At 36.6% G+C, this 18,200-nt stretch overlaps 1 protein-coding gene across 4 annotated transcripts in view; it reads right to left on the bottom strand.

Moving 5' to 3' along the window:
* Positions 1-18,200, bottom strand: part of FER (FER tyrosine kinase) — a 145,730-nt gene that overhangs the window by 94,011 nt on the left and 33,519 nt on the right. For all 4 annotated transcript variants that reach the window (XM_084225824.1, XM_084225827.1, XM_084225826.1 and 1 more), the window contains exons 8-9: positions 14,601-14,723; positions 11,083-11,272 (exon numbers count right to left, since the gene is read on the bottom strand). In XM_084225824.1, the coding sequence (XP_084081950.1) occupies positions 11,083-11,272; positions 14,601-14,723 (313 nt within the window). The remainder of the gene's footprint in view (positions 1-11,082; positions 11,273-14,600; positions 14,724-18,200) is intronic.

Raw genomic sequence — 18,200 nt, 5'->3', positions numbered from 1 at the left:
GCAGGATCCTTTTTCTTCTCCCTTTTTCTTCTCCCAAAGAAGCCTTTTTCTTCTCCCAATAAACAGTGTTACTAAATATAGACTAGTGATTGTAACCTGTTTGGAAAATCGTACTGTGAGAAGGTGCATTTGTTTTATCACAATAAAACAAAGTTTCATGGAGTTGACCCTGAAGAGCTTCAGTCAAATGGGATATGACAGGTTCTTAGCCAGATCCACATTTACATTAGACGTGTTAAACAATAAAACTGAAACTTTCATAACTGGAAAGAGCTTGCAGTATGCCTAGATTCAAATCTGATCAGGTATTTCTGTCTGACAGCTGTTTGGCAGGGTAGTTAGAATGTGATGTTTACTTTTGGTTTTGACAGATACTTGTTTATGCAAAAATCAGCCTGCATTTTAATAGAGAAAATGATAGACCAACTTTGTGACAGCTTGAACACAACTTTAGCATCATAACTGAGGTAGGTTGAACGAGTAATCTTTGCAGGGTGCCAAAACAACAAATATATGCCAATTTAAACAACAGAATAACAAAAATGCAAACCCTCAAAACTGGCAGTGTTCAAATTCAACTCTGAGTGAAGCCTATGGTCCACTGAACTCACACACAGATCGCAGCTACAAATCACAGACACAAACAAGAACACTTCGAAAATATAAATATCATCAATATAAACACGGAGGAAAGAGTCAGTGTGTAAGTCTCAGTAATTGTACCAAATAAAAGATTGCAATCCTATTCAAGCTGAGGTTCATAAATTTTATCTAGCATGATGAACCAAAATAAACAAGGCAGCACTTTTTCTACAGGAATGCAAAGACTGTGAGTTATTAGTTCAGTCAATAGAGTTTCTTTTTTTATTTAAATCATTACTTATTAAAAAGCATCTGAACAACCAAGCAGCATTCCCTCAAAGTTTGTAAGCTGTATTTATTTGGCATGCTCAAGCTGCTTGTTGAATCAAAGACCAGTCTCCTCTGTTACAGAAGAAACTCCTTCTGCGCCCACACCCCCCCCTTGCCCTAAAAAATCAGTATTTTCTAGTTTATAGGTATAGTTATACATGATTCAGTGCATCAACTTCTTAAAAGGTATGTTGAAGAAGATAAACGATTAAATACTTCAGTCATGTTGGTCGAAAACCCTATTTTACTCACTATTTTTATTACATATTATAAAGCTACAAATTTAATTGTCACACAGTTCCTGAGACACCAAGATCAAATTGTACATACAACTATCCACAAAACCAGTGTTAATTTACATGTTATATATAAAAATCTGTATGGAGTGAACAGATCAAATGGACAAAAGCAGGAGCACTCTGAAGCAGACCAAAACACAGCCACAGCTTTGCATACTACTACAAAACAACCCAGAGTTACTTCTTTAACTTTTCTGGTTTAATAAACCAGAAGTTACTTTTAAAAATTTGTTTCATTGTTTCTAGCTCAGAAGTTACTTTTAAACTCTTTGATTTTTAGAATGCTCCAAACACATCTCCTCTGTCTTAAAAGGCGTACAAAAATCTGCACCGTCTTTCATTACAATTGCCTATGGCCAGCTCAGTCACATCAGCTCCTTCTGTACTGCAACATTCACTGCATTGCACTGGATTCAGTATAAACAATCACCATGTTCCACTGCTCTAAACAGCAATTAGCACACAAGACAAAAATTTCAAGTTAACATGATACAGAAACTGTCTAGACCGTCAAGCAGCTCATTTCAGCCTCCCAAACCCCAAATCAATATATTTATGTTTCCATTTTATTTTCGTTTTTATAGCAGTTGCTAAGTAAATGCTACAGTTTTCGAGCGTGAGATAATTTCAGTTAGATATTGTTAAAGTCCTCATTGTCACAGAGTTCTAGCAAAGCTAAGTAAATTTAATCTAAAGGGGAGTGACAGAAGTTTGTACTACATATAAAGCCAAACATTAAGTGATTTTATTTCATCTTAGTATTCATAGCCAAGATCTAGAAATATAACAAGTCATTCTGAGGCATATCAGAAACAAAAATTGCAGATACAGCTCAGGCTATATTACTTCTATACTGTATTTTTCTTATCATACCATTTAGGCTTTGATTTAGCACTCAATTTACCACAGTGGCAACATGTGTTGATGAAGTCAGCCTCATGATGATGAGCCACAGTCTCACAGAAATACTGTCTCATGAAATGAAACTGACAACTGCTCTGTCTCCAGCCCTTCGTCCTGGATGAGTCCCACATGAGTATGCTGTAGATTTCTCCAATCCTATGTCTGGTGCTGTGTCCTGGACAAACTCTGGACTCCCATGATAGTCTTGTCCTTAGTAGTGTCCCTGACCTCTTTTCATTTTGCTCCTGATAGGACTGCTAGGCACACTCTGACCCTGACTAAACACTGTGTTGTCTCTGGAGCTGCCAATGTCTGGCCCTGCCACTCTTTCCTGTACTTGGTTTCTTTCTTCTTTTCCCCCCACTTTTACTAATCTATACTCTATTTTCTAGCCACCACCAGCTCTTGCTTTTTCCAGAAACTTCACAAAAAATCAGATTTAAGACATCATTTTGCTTGCAGAAATATTTTGCAGTAACTTCCAGAAAACAATCTGCTTTTGGTCTACAAAATCCTTTAGTGCTCTAAAAGTAAAGACCTTCAATCATTTTCCAAGAATTACAAATTTCCACACATCTTGGCTGTGATACTCCAAGCTTTCTTTCCTCTAGGATGAGGACATCAGTTTCAGAAACTCCTGGATATCTGTTATTATCTTCATGCAAATGTCACTGACTTTCTCACATTACCCTAACACAACAGCCAAAGAGAAATTAAGTTTCTGATGACCTGTTTCTATAACTCCCTTAAAAGAAATTGAGCTAAGTATCATGGAATTTTTTGACAAGCTTACACCACTGTCTCACACAGAACTTTAATTTTCCCTACTATTAAAGACTATTTTGAACAAAGAACCTCAATGTCTGTTGGAAAAAGGGCTTGACCTGTTTGAATATTAATATCTAGTGCTCTTCAGGGCCTAGATTTCCAAGATAACTACATGGGACTGGCAGACTTGAGTCACAGCTTCACATCACAGGAGGATACCTTAAGCAATCTAAAATCGGGCATTAGTGCTGATGTTCAGGCACCTGGATCCTAAACTGGCCAGAAATGTTTTGTATCTGACTGCTAGATGATAAAATAAAAAAATAAAAAAATAAAAAAAAAAAGGATTATCTGAAACATGCTATTTCACATACCCCACTGTTAAAAAGCACCAATATTAAAACCCAAAAAAGGAACTGAAAACTGGATTGCCATTTGGGTTTCTCAAGTCTGTAGCAGGCAAGAACTTCCCCACATGGCAGAAAAAAACCAGAAGATAAGCATAAAATCATACACTTCTATCTGGCAGAAAACTACCAGTGACACTACATTAAAAACATAAATCCTAATTCCAGTTATTTTTTTACAGCATATTTTAGGAGTTTTAGAAGCATAATAATTGCCTTTAAGAACAATGGTATTTTTAGTCAGGCACTTAAAAAGGAAGAGAGAAGAGCAGAGAAGTGATTTAAAGCAGCCAGATTTTATCACATTACTTCCTGTGCATTGCCTAGAGGCTATGAGAAGTTAGCAATCACACTAATTCGGTCCCATCACTATGAAAAAGATGCAAGAAGGCAATGATGATGATTCTGGCAAAGAATTACTACTTTTCTCCCAGCATACAGAGAAACATATGCTGGATACTAGTACATGATTTCTGTTTGAAAGGAAACTTCTGTATGAAGCTGTCTTAATCTACAGAGAAGACTCACAGTGAAATAACAAATCCCCAGAGGGTATGCAGCTCTGAACACTACTATGGTGAAGCCTGCTTCCTCAAAGAAGAAATGAAAGCCCTTGAAATATTTTTGGCAGTTCAAGAGAGGTCTAGGTATCTCAAGTGCTTATAACTCTCCTTCATACAGAGTGGGCAAACTAATTCTGCACTTCAAATATTCTAAAGAGCTCTGTTTCTGTGAATGATCCCTTCAATTCCTCAAAAATTTTGCTTATACTTCTAATTTCCCTTTTCCCCAAGACCAGGTTATTTCTCAACACATTTTTGATAGATAATATGCTAAGCTTAAGAAACACTTAAGTTCTGAGCCTTAGTGTGTGAACTTAGTCCAGCCTTTTACTTCAGAAGTTTCTAGGCACGTTCAGTGGCAAGAGTCTTGACAGCTCCACTGATTTCTTATCCTGTAAATTTCTGGACAGTCAGTGGAACAAAGTATGACTGATTTTATCTGCCTACTACCTTATTATCTCCTTTAGTATTGTTCTTCCTCTTATTTATGTCCATCAGGCAGCTGGGATTCAAAAAAGATGAATCAGAAGCTAGAACATACTCACTAAGAGAGAAAGATGAATAGAATTCATCCTCTCCACACTTCTTAAAAGCATCTGACATTTGCGGCATTTTTGATCCATGTCAAATTCTGGTTGTAAGCCAGAAACACAGGCCCAAGCCAGCAAGCTTGGAAAATGGCCATAAACAAAACTGAACTTCAGCTGTCCAGGCAACCACCAAATAAAACTGTTTATTTCCAGGTCTTTAATGAATAAATAGGCAAAATTTCTACAGCATGACTGCACTGGCAGAGCTTCCTCAGCAGAGACTAAAATAAAAGAAAGGATCAGGATACTAATGCTGCACAGACTATGAGTGTATTGACAAGAAAGTTAAGATCTTCCACCATGGTGGAAGTGTACAAGATTTATAAATATATTAACCAAATTACTGTGAAGGGCTCCCCTACCATGCTCTAATACAATCTTAGTTTTATATAAATGTCATGAGCCTCAAATCAGTAGAGAATTACTTACATGGACAGATAAGGGAGATGTTTGGTGAAGCATTACAGAGCATAAGAATGTGTCTGTTCTTCTGAACAGTAAGAAAATCAGTAAGAAAAATGACGAATTTATCTCTACTGTTATGCTTTCTGCAATTGCTGCAGTGGCCTGTCACAGAAGGCAATCACTTCCTTGCATCTATTTCAAAATAAAGAACCTGCATAGTCTGACACAGCAGGGGAAAAGGAACCCCCAAGAGTGTGGTACTTCTCTCAGCAGATTATGTTTCAAGACATTGTGATCCAACATCTAAAATATATGCAATGAAGCATCTTTAATGAAATCACAAGCTCCTGCAAAGCCTCCTACATATCTGTGTAACTGACAGTGAAAAAATCAAAACATACAAATTGATTAAATTTGTCAATTATTATTTTAGTGAGAGTTCTGAACACATTCTCTTCAAATCCAAACCTGCAGAACAAGACTCTGGCTATTGGTGTATTGATCATACTAACTGGAGGACCAAGTCTTGGATTCTAGAAAGCAAGGATGCAAAGATAAAACATTCACATTAGGTAGAATAATTTACAAACAAATAAAGTAGCACTTCGGCTCTGTTTCATGTATTTAGTATTTTTTTCCTTCCGTAATGACCAAGATCTAATTTTTTTATTACCACAACCTTCACTAAAAGCTGGATTATCTTATTTTTAAATTAATCACTAAGGATAGCGTCTCTGAAGCCTTTTAAAAAGGAATAACAAACAACAAAACCATTTTATGCTGTGTACAGTTTTAAGCCTGGAAATCTAGTGGCACAAGGCATTACAACATCCCCATGGCTGTACCATGGTGCTTCAGCTTTCTCCTGCCCTAACTATCTCTCCGGAGCTCATGCTAACAGCTTTGGCTTCTTCAGTCATAACTAGTCTTCTGGCACTGAGCTCCACCTGCTGACAAGTCTCTCAAGTGTCGCAGAGCTTGCACATCAAGTCTCAATTTTCTCAACCAGCTCCAGGAAAATGCTGCAGTATGCAAAATAAATGTACATGAAACACTTCTATTCTTCGATGGTGAGAACAGTATGTAATTTCAAACCCGTATTCTTAAAAGTCATGAGTTTATGCCTTCATAATTTTTTTTACCACGTGTGGAAAAAGGAGAATATATGTTAAAGTGATACAGAGATTTCACTATTGCTAAACAAAATTAATTACTATTTTATATTAACTGAATCTACTGCCTGGTTTAAGAACTCCCTGAAGACTCCCTATTCTGTAACAATTTCCAAGGCAATACTGATGCTGTAAGTTTAAAGCTTTACCATGAAATGAAAATTATCATAATTGAATGTAATTACCTGAGTAAATGTTTAGCTGATACTGCAATATTAAAAAAAATTAATGATGTTTTTATTTCTAATCTGATCATCAGACATATAAAAGTTTTGTTGCTGTTGTTTTCTTCATTTGAATTACCATGAACTACTGCCACGCTTTGTTGATCACATCAACAGCAAAAATACACCTTATGTAACTCAAGACAAATGACAGGCTATACAACCACTGACTGAACACATAAATGTGGAAAAGTTAACTCAAGTAGCTTCCAGTTAAATTTTATGAAGTGACATAATACACATCACTTTGGATACTACTGTATTTTTGTCAAAATATATCTGTTTACAAGGAATAACCAGCTTTTGTTTTAGTATCTCCATCCTTTAAGTACAGAAGAAAATGTAAACTATAAATCTCTCTTTAACACAGTGAATGGCATTAATGCATAATTCTGAGGGGCTCAAAAACAAGACTTTAAACTTCTAGTGCCGTCAGCATTATAATTATCTCTGTCTTGCATGGATAAGTCAGTAGGAAAGTATAACTGCTAGTAACAATAAAATGTTTCATTTTTCCATAACCAATGACAAAACTGTTAAATGCAATGTTCAGAAATTTTTGTTTCACTCCATGTTATATCCTGATTGAAAAAAATAGAATGGTTTGGCAATTTCCTTTTTTCTTAAATGAGTACATGACTACCAATACACAGCAAATGTACTTCAAAAAATATATTGACTAAAGCAAACCATATGGAAGACACTAACAGAATATGAAACTTCCTACATTTAATAGAGGCAAAAAAGAACAAGGAAACTAAGTAAAACCACTCACATGACATTACACTGTCTATAAAAACATATCTAACAGCATTTCAGAATTTCCCTCCTTGTTAGTATTCTATTATACAGTTACCTAATATAAGAGAAGGGAAACAAAACAATTTGCAAACTATTCCACCATGAAATTGGCTCTATTTATATGATATAAATACTTAGGAGATATGAAACAAAATTGCTTTGCATATCCCTCTTTTATATTTTAAATTACAAAACAAAAAAAATTACTTGTGACTTGAGGACACAAAAATTTGCTTCATTTGGATGCTGACAACACAAGCCAACTAGGATTTGCTAATTCCTAGGAAAAAAAAATTGCAAAACAAGTGTTGACAATTAATTTCTGAAGAGTAATAAATAACCATATTCGAGTATATGAGAGTAACATTTAGACTAACTGCTCTCAGAAAAAGTGGAGAGAACTTAATGAATTTATAGCTGAAGTAACAGTCATCCTCTTGAGTGATAACAGGATGAGCAATCAGCAGCAAGAACATTTCGTTTCTGATCTTTTAAAGCCCTATATTTTTAAGAAGTTTTGCTAAAAAAAAAAGTCCCATTTTAAAAATCACCACTATGTTTATTTACAGAAACAACCCATCAGAGCATTACTTTTCCATCCTGAGATGTAGTCAAGACTGGCAGGTCAGGGTGATGCCAGACATAAGCACAGACTGGGAGAAAGAAGAACACATGAAGAGCAGCCCTGCAGAGAAGGACTCCGGGGTGCTGGTAGACAAAAAGCTGAACACGAGCTGACACCGTCCACTTGCAGCCCAAAGGGTCAACCACATCCTGGGCTACACTCAAAGCGCTATGAGCAGCAGGATGATGGAGGTGACTTGTTCCCTCTACTCTACCCCTATGAAAGTCCATCTTGAAAACTACATCCAGGTCTGAGGTCTTCAAGACAAGAAAGAGATGGAACAATCCCAGAGGAAAGCATCTAAACTGATCACAGCGCTGGAGCATGACTCGTATGACAACAGGCTGAGAGGGGTTGTTCAGCCTGGAGAAGGAAAGATAGTTCTCCAGGAAGATGTCACTGAAGCCCTTAAGTACTTAAAGAAAGCTCATAAGAAAGATGAAGGCTGACTCTTCATGGTGGCAGACAGTGATAACAGGGGAACCAGCCTTGGTCTAAAAGAGGAGAGGTTCCAGCACCTGAGCAGAGTCTTACTCTGTCAGGAACACAGCTCTGGCACAAGCTGTGAGAGAGGAGACACCCACAGTACTGACAGTGACCCCCCAATGCCACCTTAATCCTCCCTGCTCCACTGCAGCAGTCCTTTGTGCAGAGACAACAGGCCTGACTACTTCTGGCTTACTGGAGCAGCCAGCTAAGGAAGAGGCTGTGTGAGAGGAAGAGGTTGTGTGAGAGAAAAATGCCCCAGAGTCTGCACTACCTCTCAGCACTTCTACTGTGTAGCTCAGGTAAAAGGGCTTACCCAACATCACAGGCATCAAATCATTTAATGAACACCACAAATCTCTTCTCAGAAAGCAAGGACAATATCAACACCATCAGGCATATTTAGCTCCTGTCTTTTTTCAAGTCTAAAAGCTGGTAGAATTCCTTACTGAGGTGCAGGAGCTCCTTCAGGTCCTACAGGAAAAAATAGCATGAGCAGCAGAATTAACAGGATCCAGGGCAGGCTGCAGTAGATCATGACCATTTCCTTCTGGGGCAACGTGTGCTGATCCCAAGGCAGCCTCAGTACCAATGGCCTGAGTATAAATGCTGTATCCTGTACATGTAAATGCTAAACTTGACTTAGCTGTGGAAATACACATGCCTGCTTTCACAGTTAACCCTGTTTTTAGACCCATTCAGTCTCCTGTACAAGACAAGGACTTCTACATCTGATACCCACAAAATAAGAGTGCATGTCCAAGAGTGGCTTAGCCCTTCTGGCAAGCTTTGCCTTGAAGAAGCAAGGAAAGTGGTAATTCAGCAAAATTTATTCTTCAGATGGAACTTAACACATCACACTTCATGACAGGTCTTCTCTGCAAGGCAGCTTGAATAATCTGCATTATTTTCATAAAAATAGTGAAGGCACTCCGAACTCTCAGATAACATAGGCCAGATGGAACTGCATAAACTAGAGCAAGTTACTTAAAGTACACAATCCATGTTAAAAATGAATCCTAACATTATCTCTGGCATACAAATACATAGCTGATTTATTTTTTCAAGTTGCCTTAACAGTAAATTTTACTTACTGGGTTAAAAAATAAAACGACAAAACCCCATATTACCCTCTATTACAGCTTACACAACACCAACTTATTGTGTTAAATATTTCTGCCTTCTTTAGTACCAATTTTCTGTTTTCATTTTACCTTCTCCCTGAGAAGCTGACCAGACTGCCTCTCATCATTAGGCCCCTTTCTAATTGCTCTCATGGCTTTTCTCTGCAACCTTGCATTGAGTTAAAGTGGCAAGATTTTGTAAAGTGGTGCATCCTGCTCTAGTGGAAGGTGCTGAAAGGGGTTGGAACTAGGCAATGCTGGAAGTCCCTTCCAACCCAAACCATCCTATGGCTCTCTGTTCCCCCTCCCCTGCCCTCCTGCAGAGGCCACTGTGCCCTGAGCAGAGAGCCAGCCACCCTGTGCCACCTGCCCTGGGGCACTGCACGCCCATCAGTGCCCACGCTGGAGGTGATGAGCCCTCTCACCTTGAAGGTGACACTGGGGGTGACACAGTGCTGGCAGTGATGGACCCACTGTGACCCTGTCCTGTTGGCCCGGTGTAGGCCTGTGCTCAGCACACAGAATTACTTTCTCCCTCTCACTGAAACAGAGGCTTAGACACCCAAATGCAGACTTCAGTAATCTTGAGCTGAAGGAGCAGAGTACCACTCTTATGACCTGACTCATCATCTCAACTAAAACTAGCAGACACTAATCACTAGCAGTACTACAGGATATGGTATTAAGTAACTAACAAGATAGCCTGCACCAAAAAGACTCCAAGCCTCCTACTCTTTCGCAATCATTATCCTGATCCCTCTTTTCTTTTTCTTCACCTTTTTGTACTTTTTAAAACTCCTTCTAGGTCACGACAAGCATACAAGCTTTGTAAAATGTTTTGTACCAGTGTAAATGAGAACCATCTCATAGTGCCTTGTAAATATTAAACAGCAGTAGAAGCAAGAGAATGCTGACAATCAAGTATAATTGTAGAATGAGAATCAAACAGTTCCACAAATAGACAGAGGAAGAAAAACAGCTCTCCCCCCAGAAACAACTATTTAATTATCATTTCACAGAGCTACTGCCCCATGGGCCAAAAAGAATGTCAGGATAAACCTCAAAGAAAAAAAGTCACAAATATCTCCTACATGTCAAAACTAATCCACAAAGGCAAAAACTGTTTGTCCCTTTAGTAAACAGGTACTGTTTGTTTGCTTTTTTATGTGGCCTAAAAACTCTGTACATAGCTGCACACAACTGAGAAAATGAAGTCACACAAAATATCAGCAAAGTAAGGTACTTATTTAAACTATATGAGGTCTCACCAGACCAAAAAGAATTCCTTTTCATTATTAAGAGCATGTAAACATTCAAAAATAAGTTGTAAAGAAACCAATGTTCATTTCTGTTTGAGAAAAGAGCAATTACAGTACATAAAATTAATTTCTCAATTACATATCATGTGTAGCAACTCCAAGAGCTTTTGATGTTAATTTTCTACCTACATTGTAAATTTATTTCTTCAACACAGCCAAGGAAATTATCAATAGCTACTCAGTCACATTTACTAAATCTAAGTAAGGGTTAAGACTTTTCCTTATTAAACAGTGTAATGAAAATATAAGTATCAAGTGTAGAGAAGACGAATCCAAGTCCCCACACATAGATTATTACAAGTTACTGCCACATACAAAGAAAAAATATCACGCAACTGAACTTCTTGTCCAAACAAGTCCCCAAAAATGCAAAGTGAAGCTCATTTACTTTAAATCACCTCAGTGAGTAGCTTGATACTTTGATCCCAGGTCTGAAGTACAATGGCAGGGCTACACAATTCAGTAAAATAGATGTAAAACTTACCATAGAAGTCACTGATCTAGCATCTTCTTCATAATTCACTACAGGTGGAGGCTCTTTCCCATCATTCTCTTGAACCTTTTGTTCCAGTAGTTCTTTCTGGGCTGCAAATTTTGCCTCAGAGCATCTTAATTGCTGGACTGTTTGCTTAAGTTCTTCAAGTGCTTGCTTTTGGCTCAGCAAGAGTACAATACTGCAAAGAAAAACAAACATTTAACAATGTACATGATTCAAAATGGTCTATTTGCTTCATAAAATCTGGAGAGAAGAAAGCATGACAACTCCTCAACGTAATCATTTATTCAAAGATGAAGCAATTCTAGAATATATTCAAAGCAATAAGATAATATAAGCAAACACTCATTCTCTTCTATCACAAAAAATAATGTTTAATAAATATAGGTTGAACTCCTGTTTTCATCCACTTTTGACTGAATTGATAAACACTGGGGCTCCCCCTCCCTTAGAGAATAAGTAAATTTTAGATAATGATTTGAAGTGATGAGAAATTCACTATAATCAGTGCAGTTGTTGCAGTAATAATCTGCAATATTAAATTCCCCTCACATCCAGTACAAATTCATATGGCATCACATAACAGGTATCTGTTTTTTCCTCTGCACTGTAAGTATTTCTGGACTGGGTTATAGCTGTCTTATGAAGCTAAATAAATTTATCTTTATGAGGAGCTAAAAGCAACTTTTCATATTCTGCTTATTTTTATAGTTCTTCTCTGAATACCACTTATATTTGTGAATACTCAAGACAGTTGTGATTAAATCATATTGAAGGACATGCACAGAGTATCTGCAGGTACCCAGATGACTCTATCGTCCCGAAGAACTACCAAAACCAAAGACTGACAGAAGCTGCCTAAGAGACAATATCACCCACAGCAGGATACAGACACCCTTTAAAGCACTCAACCAGTGCCCAGTGAAATGTTCTACCAGAGATGTAGAGTTCTCACAGTATACAAGAACAGATGAAGGAGGAAAATGGACCAGAACTATGAAGAAAAATCACACTATTGTGTTACTCTGTATCTTCAGGATAATCCCTTGAAAACAAGCCCTCCAGCAAGCCCTACCCTTGAAGAAAAAAAGAAAGGCAAAAGTTGTTCATGCAGGGATTGATCCTTCACAAACTGATGCTAAGCCAAATTAATATTCAAATGGGTTCCAAATTAACAGGGGAACCACCAGGCAAAAATCCTCTTTGGCAGGAAAAGATACAAATTGTATTCATAAAGGTAAGTATTATATCAAGCCAGTAATAAGCAAAACTCCTCACTATCAGCAAAATGATCGTTCATCCAAAAAGTGTAAGTGTGAGGTATGCAGACACAATTCTCAAATCTGAAACTGAGATTAGGAATGGACTTGAACATATTTAAAAGCATCAGAAAAGCAAATGAACAACTATTCTGAAGCTATCCTGAAAATAATGTGTTTTCAGCTGGTCTCCTTTGTGAGAGAAAAAGGACATCGCCATGTGAAAATAACAGGTTCCAACCATCAGCAAGGCTTTGGGTGAATACACACTGGCTGGAGTAACATCCCCAAGTGGTTTCAACTGATCAGGACACAGCAACAACATGACATACCCTGAAAACTCACACACAAGCTAGTCTCTTTCTGAACTGTGGCAAAATGGATTACAATCTGATTTGGTTTCCTAAATCCAACTTTCAGTGCTTGCCCCTCCAGTCATGCACGAGGAGCTAGAATCTATAAAATTATTTGCCTGTGGCTTGCATGAGTGCAAACTGCAAAGTTCTTATTGCTAGAAATAGCTACAAGCAACTTCACAGAGTGACATCTTTTATGAAGGATCCCTGCAGATCAGAGCAACATATGAGAAAGTGATAAAAAGGTGTACTAAATCAAAACCTAAATATTCAATATGCTATCATCTTGTAAGGGCAGATGGTATGCTTGACATATATATACATAAATAAAATACAATTAAAACATTTTCTGAATTGAAGGTGATATCATCATTTGAAGATGCAAAGGAGTATTAGTGCGGGGATAAAAGTACCAAGACATTGCCATAAGGTCTGACCTTATGCAGTCATTATTAAACCCAGTGCTACAGTTGGACAAGATATTCTGGGGACAGTAAACATCCTGAAACATCCTGAACAACTCTGCACTGCAGCTAAAAGGTGAAAAGGGAGTTTGCTGGAGGCAGGCATGATCAGTAACAAATCAGAACAATGATGATGTCACGGAAGCCTTCACTGTAAAGCTAGACATCAAGCCAGACTCCCTGCCTTTTAATAAGACAAACAGGTACTGGTGCAATTTGAACTGAAATAATCTTCTCAACACCACAAACATCTGCTAAAGGATCAGCCAGAGAACTCTTCACACAGTAAGAAACACAGTGATGGTCTAAACTATTTTCAGGGAGTGATAACTGGTAACAAAACAGTACTGAGGGGAAAAAACCCAAACAACACTCTGTTAAACTCAGCTAGTTCAAATACAGATTATCCTTTAAGTAGCATACAGCAAAGAAGACAGGTCAAGATCCAGAAATTGAAAAACACATTGTGAGTGCATGTGAACTTCACCATAGAAAGGACACAAAATATCTATTTGAAACATTGACAACAGATACATATATAAAGTTTTGGATGAGAAATAAATACTACACAATGTTTCACATGACAAGGTTCCATCAACAAAGAGCATCAAGACTTTTTCAGTAAATGAAGGATTACTTAAACGACTTGCATTCCAATTCACTACTGGTACTGTAAACAAATATTTATGACCAAATTAGTAAGAGTAATACTGATTGAAACAAGAATCAGAAAAATATCACTACAGACAAAAGGTTTCTTTATCTGTTGTACCGGCATCAGTTTAGAAGAGTATGTGAATATTTTTTTCTAACCAAGGGTAGAAGAAAAACGTAAGATGTTGCTCAAGAATGATTCTTTACAATAATGTTTTATTTATGGTGCACTAAAACACTCAACTAACCTCTCACCTTTGGCATTTACTATGCAGTACTACAGGGTATGAGATTTACATACTTTACACTTACACTTCTGTAAAGGAAATGCAAAGAAGAATGAACTTAACCTGACAAGCTCCAAACATATTACTGCATAAGAAAGTCTTGCACATGACTCTGAAAGCCTTTCACAGAATTACACCTCCGCAAGGAATTCTGCCAGAGAGGCAACTGAACTCATTCATCTTCTTTGAGCAAGTTGAATTGAATAACGAAAGGTCCAGCTCTTGAGCCAAAAGCTCTTGCCAAACCACGACAATTATATTAAACTTATGGAGGTGCTCAGTCCTTCAGTGAGTTGGGTTCTGCAGTGGGCAAGGTTTATTTTAGAGACAAGAAACTAACTTACCGTTGTTTTGCACAGCAATTGCCAAACACAAAAGCAGAACAAGATTAGTGAAGGTTATTTCTTACTTAAACCTTAGGAATTGCATTATAGACTTTTTTTCCCCCTCAAACTAATGTATTTTGAAATTTAAATTTCAACTTACTCAGATTTCTTTTCACATGTCTTAGATGACTCTTCTATTTTTTTCTCTAGCTCCAAAACAAGTTCCTCTTTGCTCAGAAGGGTTTGCTGTGTCTGCATCAGTTCTTCTATTACTGTTTTTAACCTGCAAACAGATTTCAGAAACCCAACCTGTGAATGCATAAAGGGTATATATCTGGGAACATTGTAATCTTTTTCCTGAAGAAGTAAAAGAGCATTATTTTTTAGATTATGTTACTCAATGCTTAGTGATAGTCCATTTTTTGTGTGACTGGACCTTTACATTGCTAATCTGGATTTTTAGAGATTCTGTGTGAGCCTCTGTATACACACAAGGTTACAGAATTATCTCCTGCCTGCAGGTTCTCCTACCAAGAAAATATTTTTTCCAGAATATGCGATGAGTTCCATGAATTAATGCCTTCCTAATATATTGCTAATTTATGAGATGCTTTAAGAAAGACAAAAGGCTTCTGACTCATAAAACATGCGTTTAATAAATATAAAGAATCAGTAGCTGGGTTGTATTTACTTCTAGAAATAGCAAAAGTGCAAATGATCACTTTCTGTCATAACAGTGATTGTATCTTTCTTTACAATTATCCTTTTTAAGTTACAATATCTGGTAAAAGTTAATTCAAAGTAAAGTACAAAACCACTCAAGAGAAGGGATCTTACACTTTAAAACCATTACTAACACTCCATAATTATCTTGGTAAATAATCCAATAACCAAAAAAAAAGTTCCATGAATGTACAACAACATTTGCATTCTAAACAAAGCATGTAAATGGCTTACATAATGACAACTTCTAAAATGTGTATCAATTAAGAAATTGTTAAATCAGAACAAGCTGATAAAAATAAATAAGCATGTACATCTTGTTTCCTTTTTGTCATTTATCTATACATCTTTAACTATCTTACTTTATTTCCCCTGTATTTTTAAGCCAAATTTCAATAAAATTACTGAAGTAAAAAGTGGAACACAAGAAAAATATATGTAGCAATTACCATTGCACAGATCTACAGCCCAAAACCATTCCAGACCAGGGAGTGGTACACCAAACTCTCTAAATATCTAGGAGGCACATTCCACACTCTATATATACCAAACTGAGTTATTTGATTCTAAACACTGAATCAGTCCTCTCCTCCCAATATATTTTATACAATGCTGATTATATATGATCTGTACTCAGTCGTGCACTTTACTCTAGGAGACTAGAATCACTAAAAAAAGCCAGAGAGTGAATGATGAAAATTTATTTCCCAAAAGACAAACCTTCCACATGTGTTTATTTTGAGATAAGATAAATACTTAAAACATTTCCCTCAAAGTAACATCATCACAGCTCTCCTTTCCATATACATTTTTATTAGTTTTAGGCTGTCAAAATCTCTATGCTGAACTTCTGTGTTTTCTCATACTGGGTCTCCAACTTATTACCAACTAACTTTTCTATGTTAATACCTTGCTAAAAAAAGTAAGGAAAAAAATTTAACTGCTTTTTGAACAACATTTTAATCAACTTTGTATTTGCTTAACAACTGATTTACAGGAAGCAGATGTACTAATCTAATCTAATGATCAAGCATCAACAGTCATGAAATTAAATCTAAACTGATAAGACTTCAACAGTAGAAGGAATGAGTATACACATGCAGATACAACACCTTTATTATTTCACCACTTCAAAAATATTAGATTTTATGTTTTATATTGCAGCATCAGATTAAAACATTAAGTTGATGTAGTTCTTCCTGAAACTTCTGAGATACTTCAGAGAGATAGGTACACCAAAACTACTTGCCTCCTTGCACTTCACATCTATTCTTTGTTTAAACAATAACTTTCATTCAAACTGGCTACAGCTGACAACCCTGCATCTGTCTTGTATCATCTTGGCCCTTGTTTGACAAAGGAATTTTCTTGTGGTGTCATATTTGCCTTCTGGATACAATCAGTTTACAAAAGGGTTTCTATGTCTTAACAGTTAATCAATATAACTTTAAAAATCACGCAACACCCCTACCTGGAAAGCTTCCTTTCATGTTTCTTTAGTTTTAAGCTCTATTCTGCTGCAACTATCAATTAAAACAAATGCTTGATCCTAGAGACCTCTTATTTCAGAAGAATTGGATATTACTATGCTCATTGATCAACTTTTAGCTTATTCTGGTTGCTTCCTCTCAGCTTTTAATGCATGTCTCTTCAAAGCATAAACTCTTATTTTGCTACACTTTTCAGAATTTCTCAGTACTATTCAGTAACATCTATGAATATTTATCAGGAGACACCATAACTCATTCCTTAGAAAAGTTACCTAGCCAACACTGACTTTTAACTACTTCCCTTTGTCAAAATTTTATTCATAAATATAAGTTCACCTTAAAATGTGGAAACCAGTTTTCTCATCATGCTCCCTTAACATATAGGTTGATAAAACCATTAAACAGTTATGTATGCAAAGCTGTCATTTTTCCATTGCACAGTCAATAAAACAGCTGATTCAACTAACTATAATTGATTACTAATCAATGTAAGTCTTTTAATGTTTTAAATGTTTGTGAAATAAATCCCCCATGTGCATTTATTTTATTTGGTAGATACTGAAGGTAGTTCTCCTCTGCAGAAACATAATGCAGCATTTTAAAGCTCCAAGGCCATGACTTTAATGCTGAAGTTCGAAAGTCAAATTTCTCTTGTTTCATCACGTACAGAGCTGACTTTTTAAAAGTCATCAGCTATGGATAAATGATGTAGTAACTTCTCTTGCTTGCAAATTTCTCATCATACACAGTTGACAGAAATACAGGTGGGGATTTTTTTTGGGCTGTGGTGGCTTTAAGGCAAGACTGTAACAAGATACCTGAAACACACTTAACATGAGATATGAGTAAAGACAGAATTAATTAATACCAAGAACTGTATCAAAAAAAGAAGTGTTCTGACCTGCATTAAAAAGCAAAAGGACAAACAAAGGATAATAATAAACAGTTTTATAGTACCAGGGGACAGTGGAGCATCATAAATAATCTGCACTGCCCAATATATTCATAATAATCCAAATAAAAGGACAGTTTGAAAAGTGAGAAAGAATGCTGATCTGCTGATTATATAATGTTATTTGAGGTAGGGGGAAGGCTGAATGTGAAGAATAAAAAAGGATTATTCTGGACCTTATGGTACTCTATACCTGGGCTGTCATTTCAATACATATGGAAATAGGCAACTATGTAGTGGGGAAAAAATAATCCAAAGCTTTATAAATGTAGAGAATGGAGCACGGGTCTAAAATGACCACAACCCCTCAGAAATGAAATCTTGGAGATACAGTTGATGATTCCCTAAAAACACTAGCTTGATGACCTGCTCATGTCAGAAAATCAAATTGAATGCTTCCCTGATTTGTTAAAACCAAAGCAGAATAACAACACAGGAAACCTTGGAAGGCCTCCCTCTAAACTGTGTATCTGGGTTACCTGTGAAATTCTAGTCATTCATCTCAAAATCCATATAACAACCTTGAAAACATTCAAATAAAGACAACCAGATGGATAAAGGATGAGTAAGCCTTGTGAAAGGACAGATGAAAGCC

This window comes from Fringilla coelebs (assembly GCF_963513975.1).
Source record: "Fringilla coelebs genome assembly, chromosome: Z".
NCBI classification, from domain to species: Eukaryota; Metazoa; Chordata; class Aves; order Passeriformes; family Fringillidae; genus Fringilla; species Fringilla coelebs.
The sequence above is the reverse complement of the archived record's forward strand: the minus strand, read 5'-3'. Positions and strand labels throughout refer to the sequence as shown.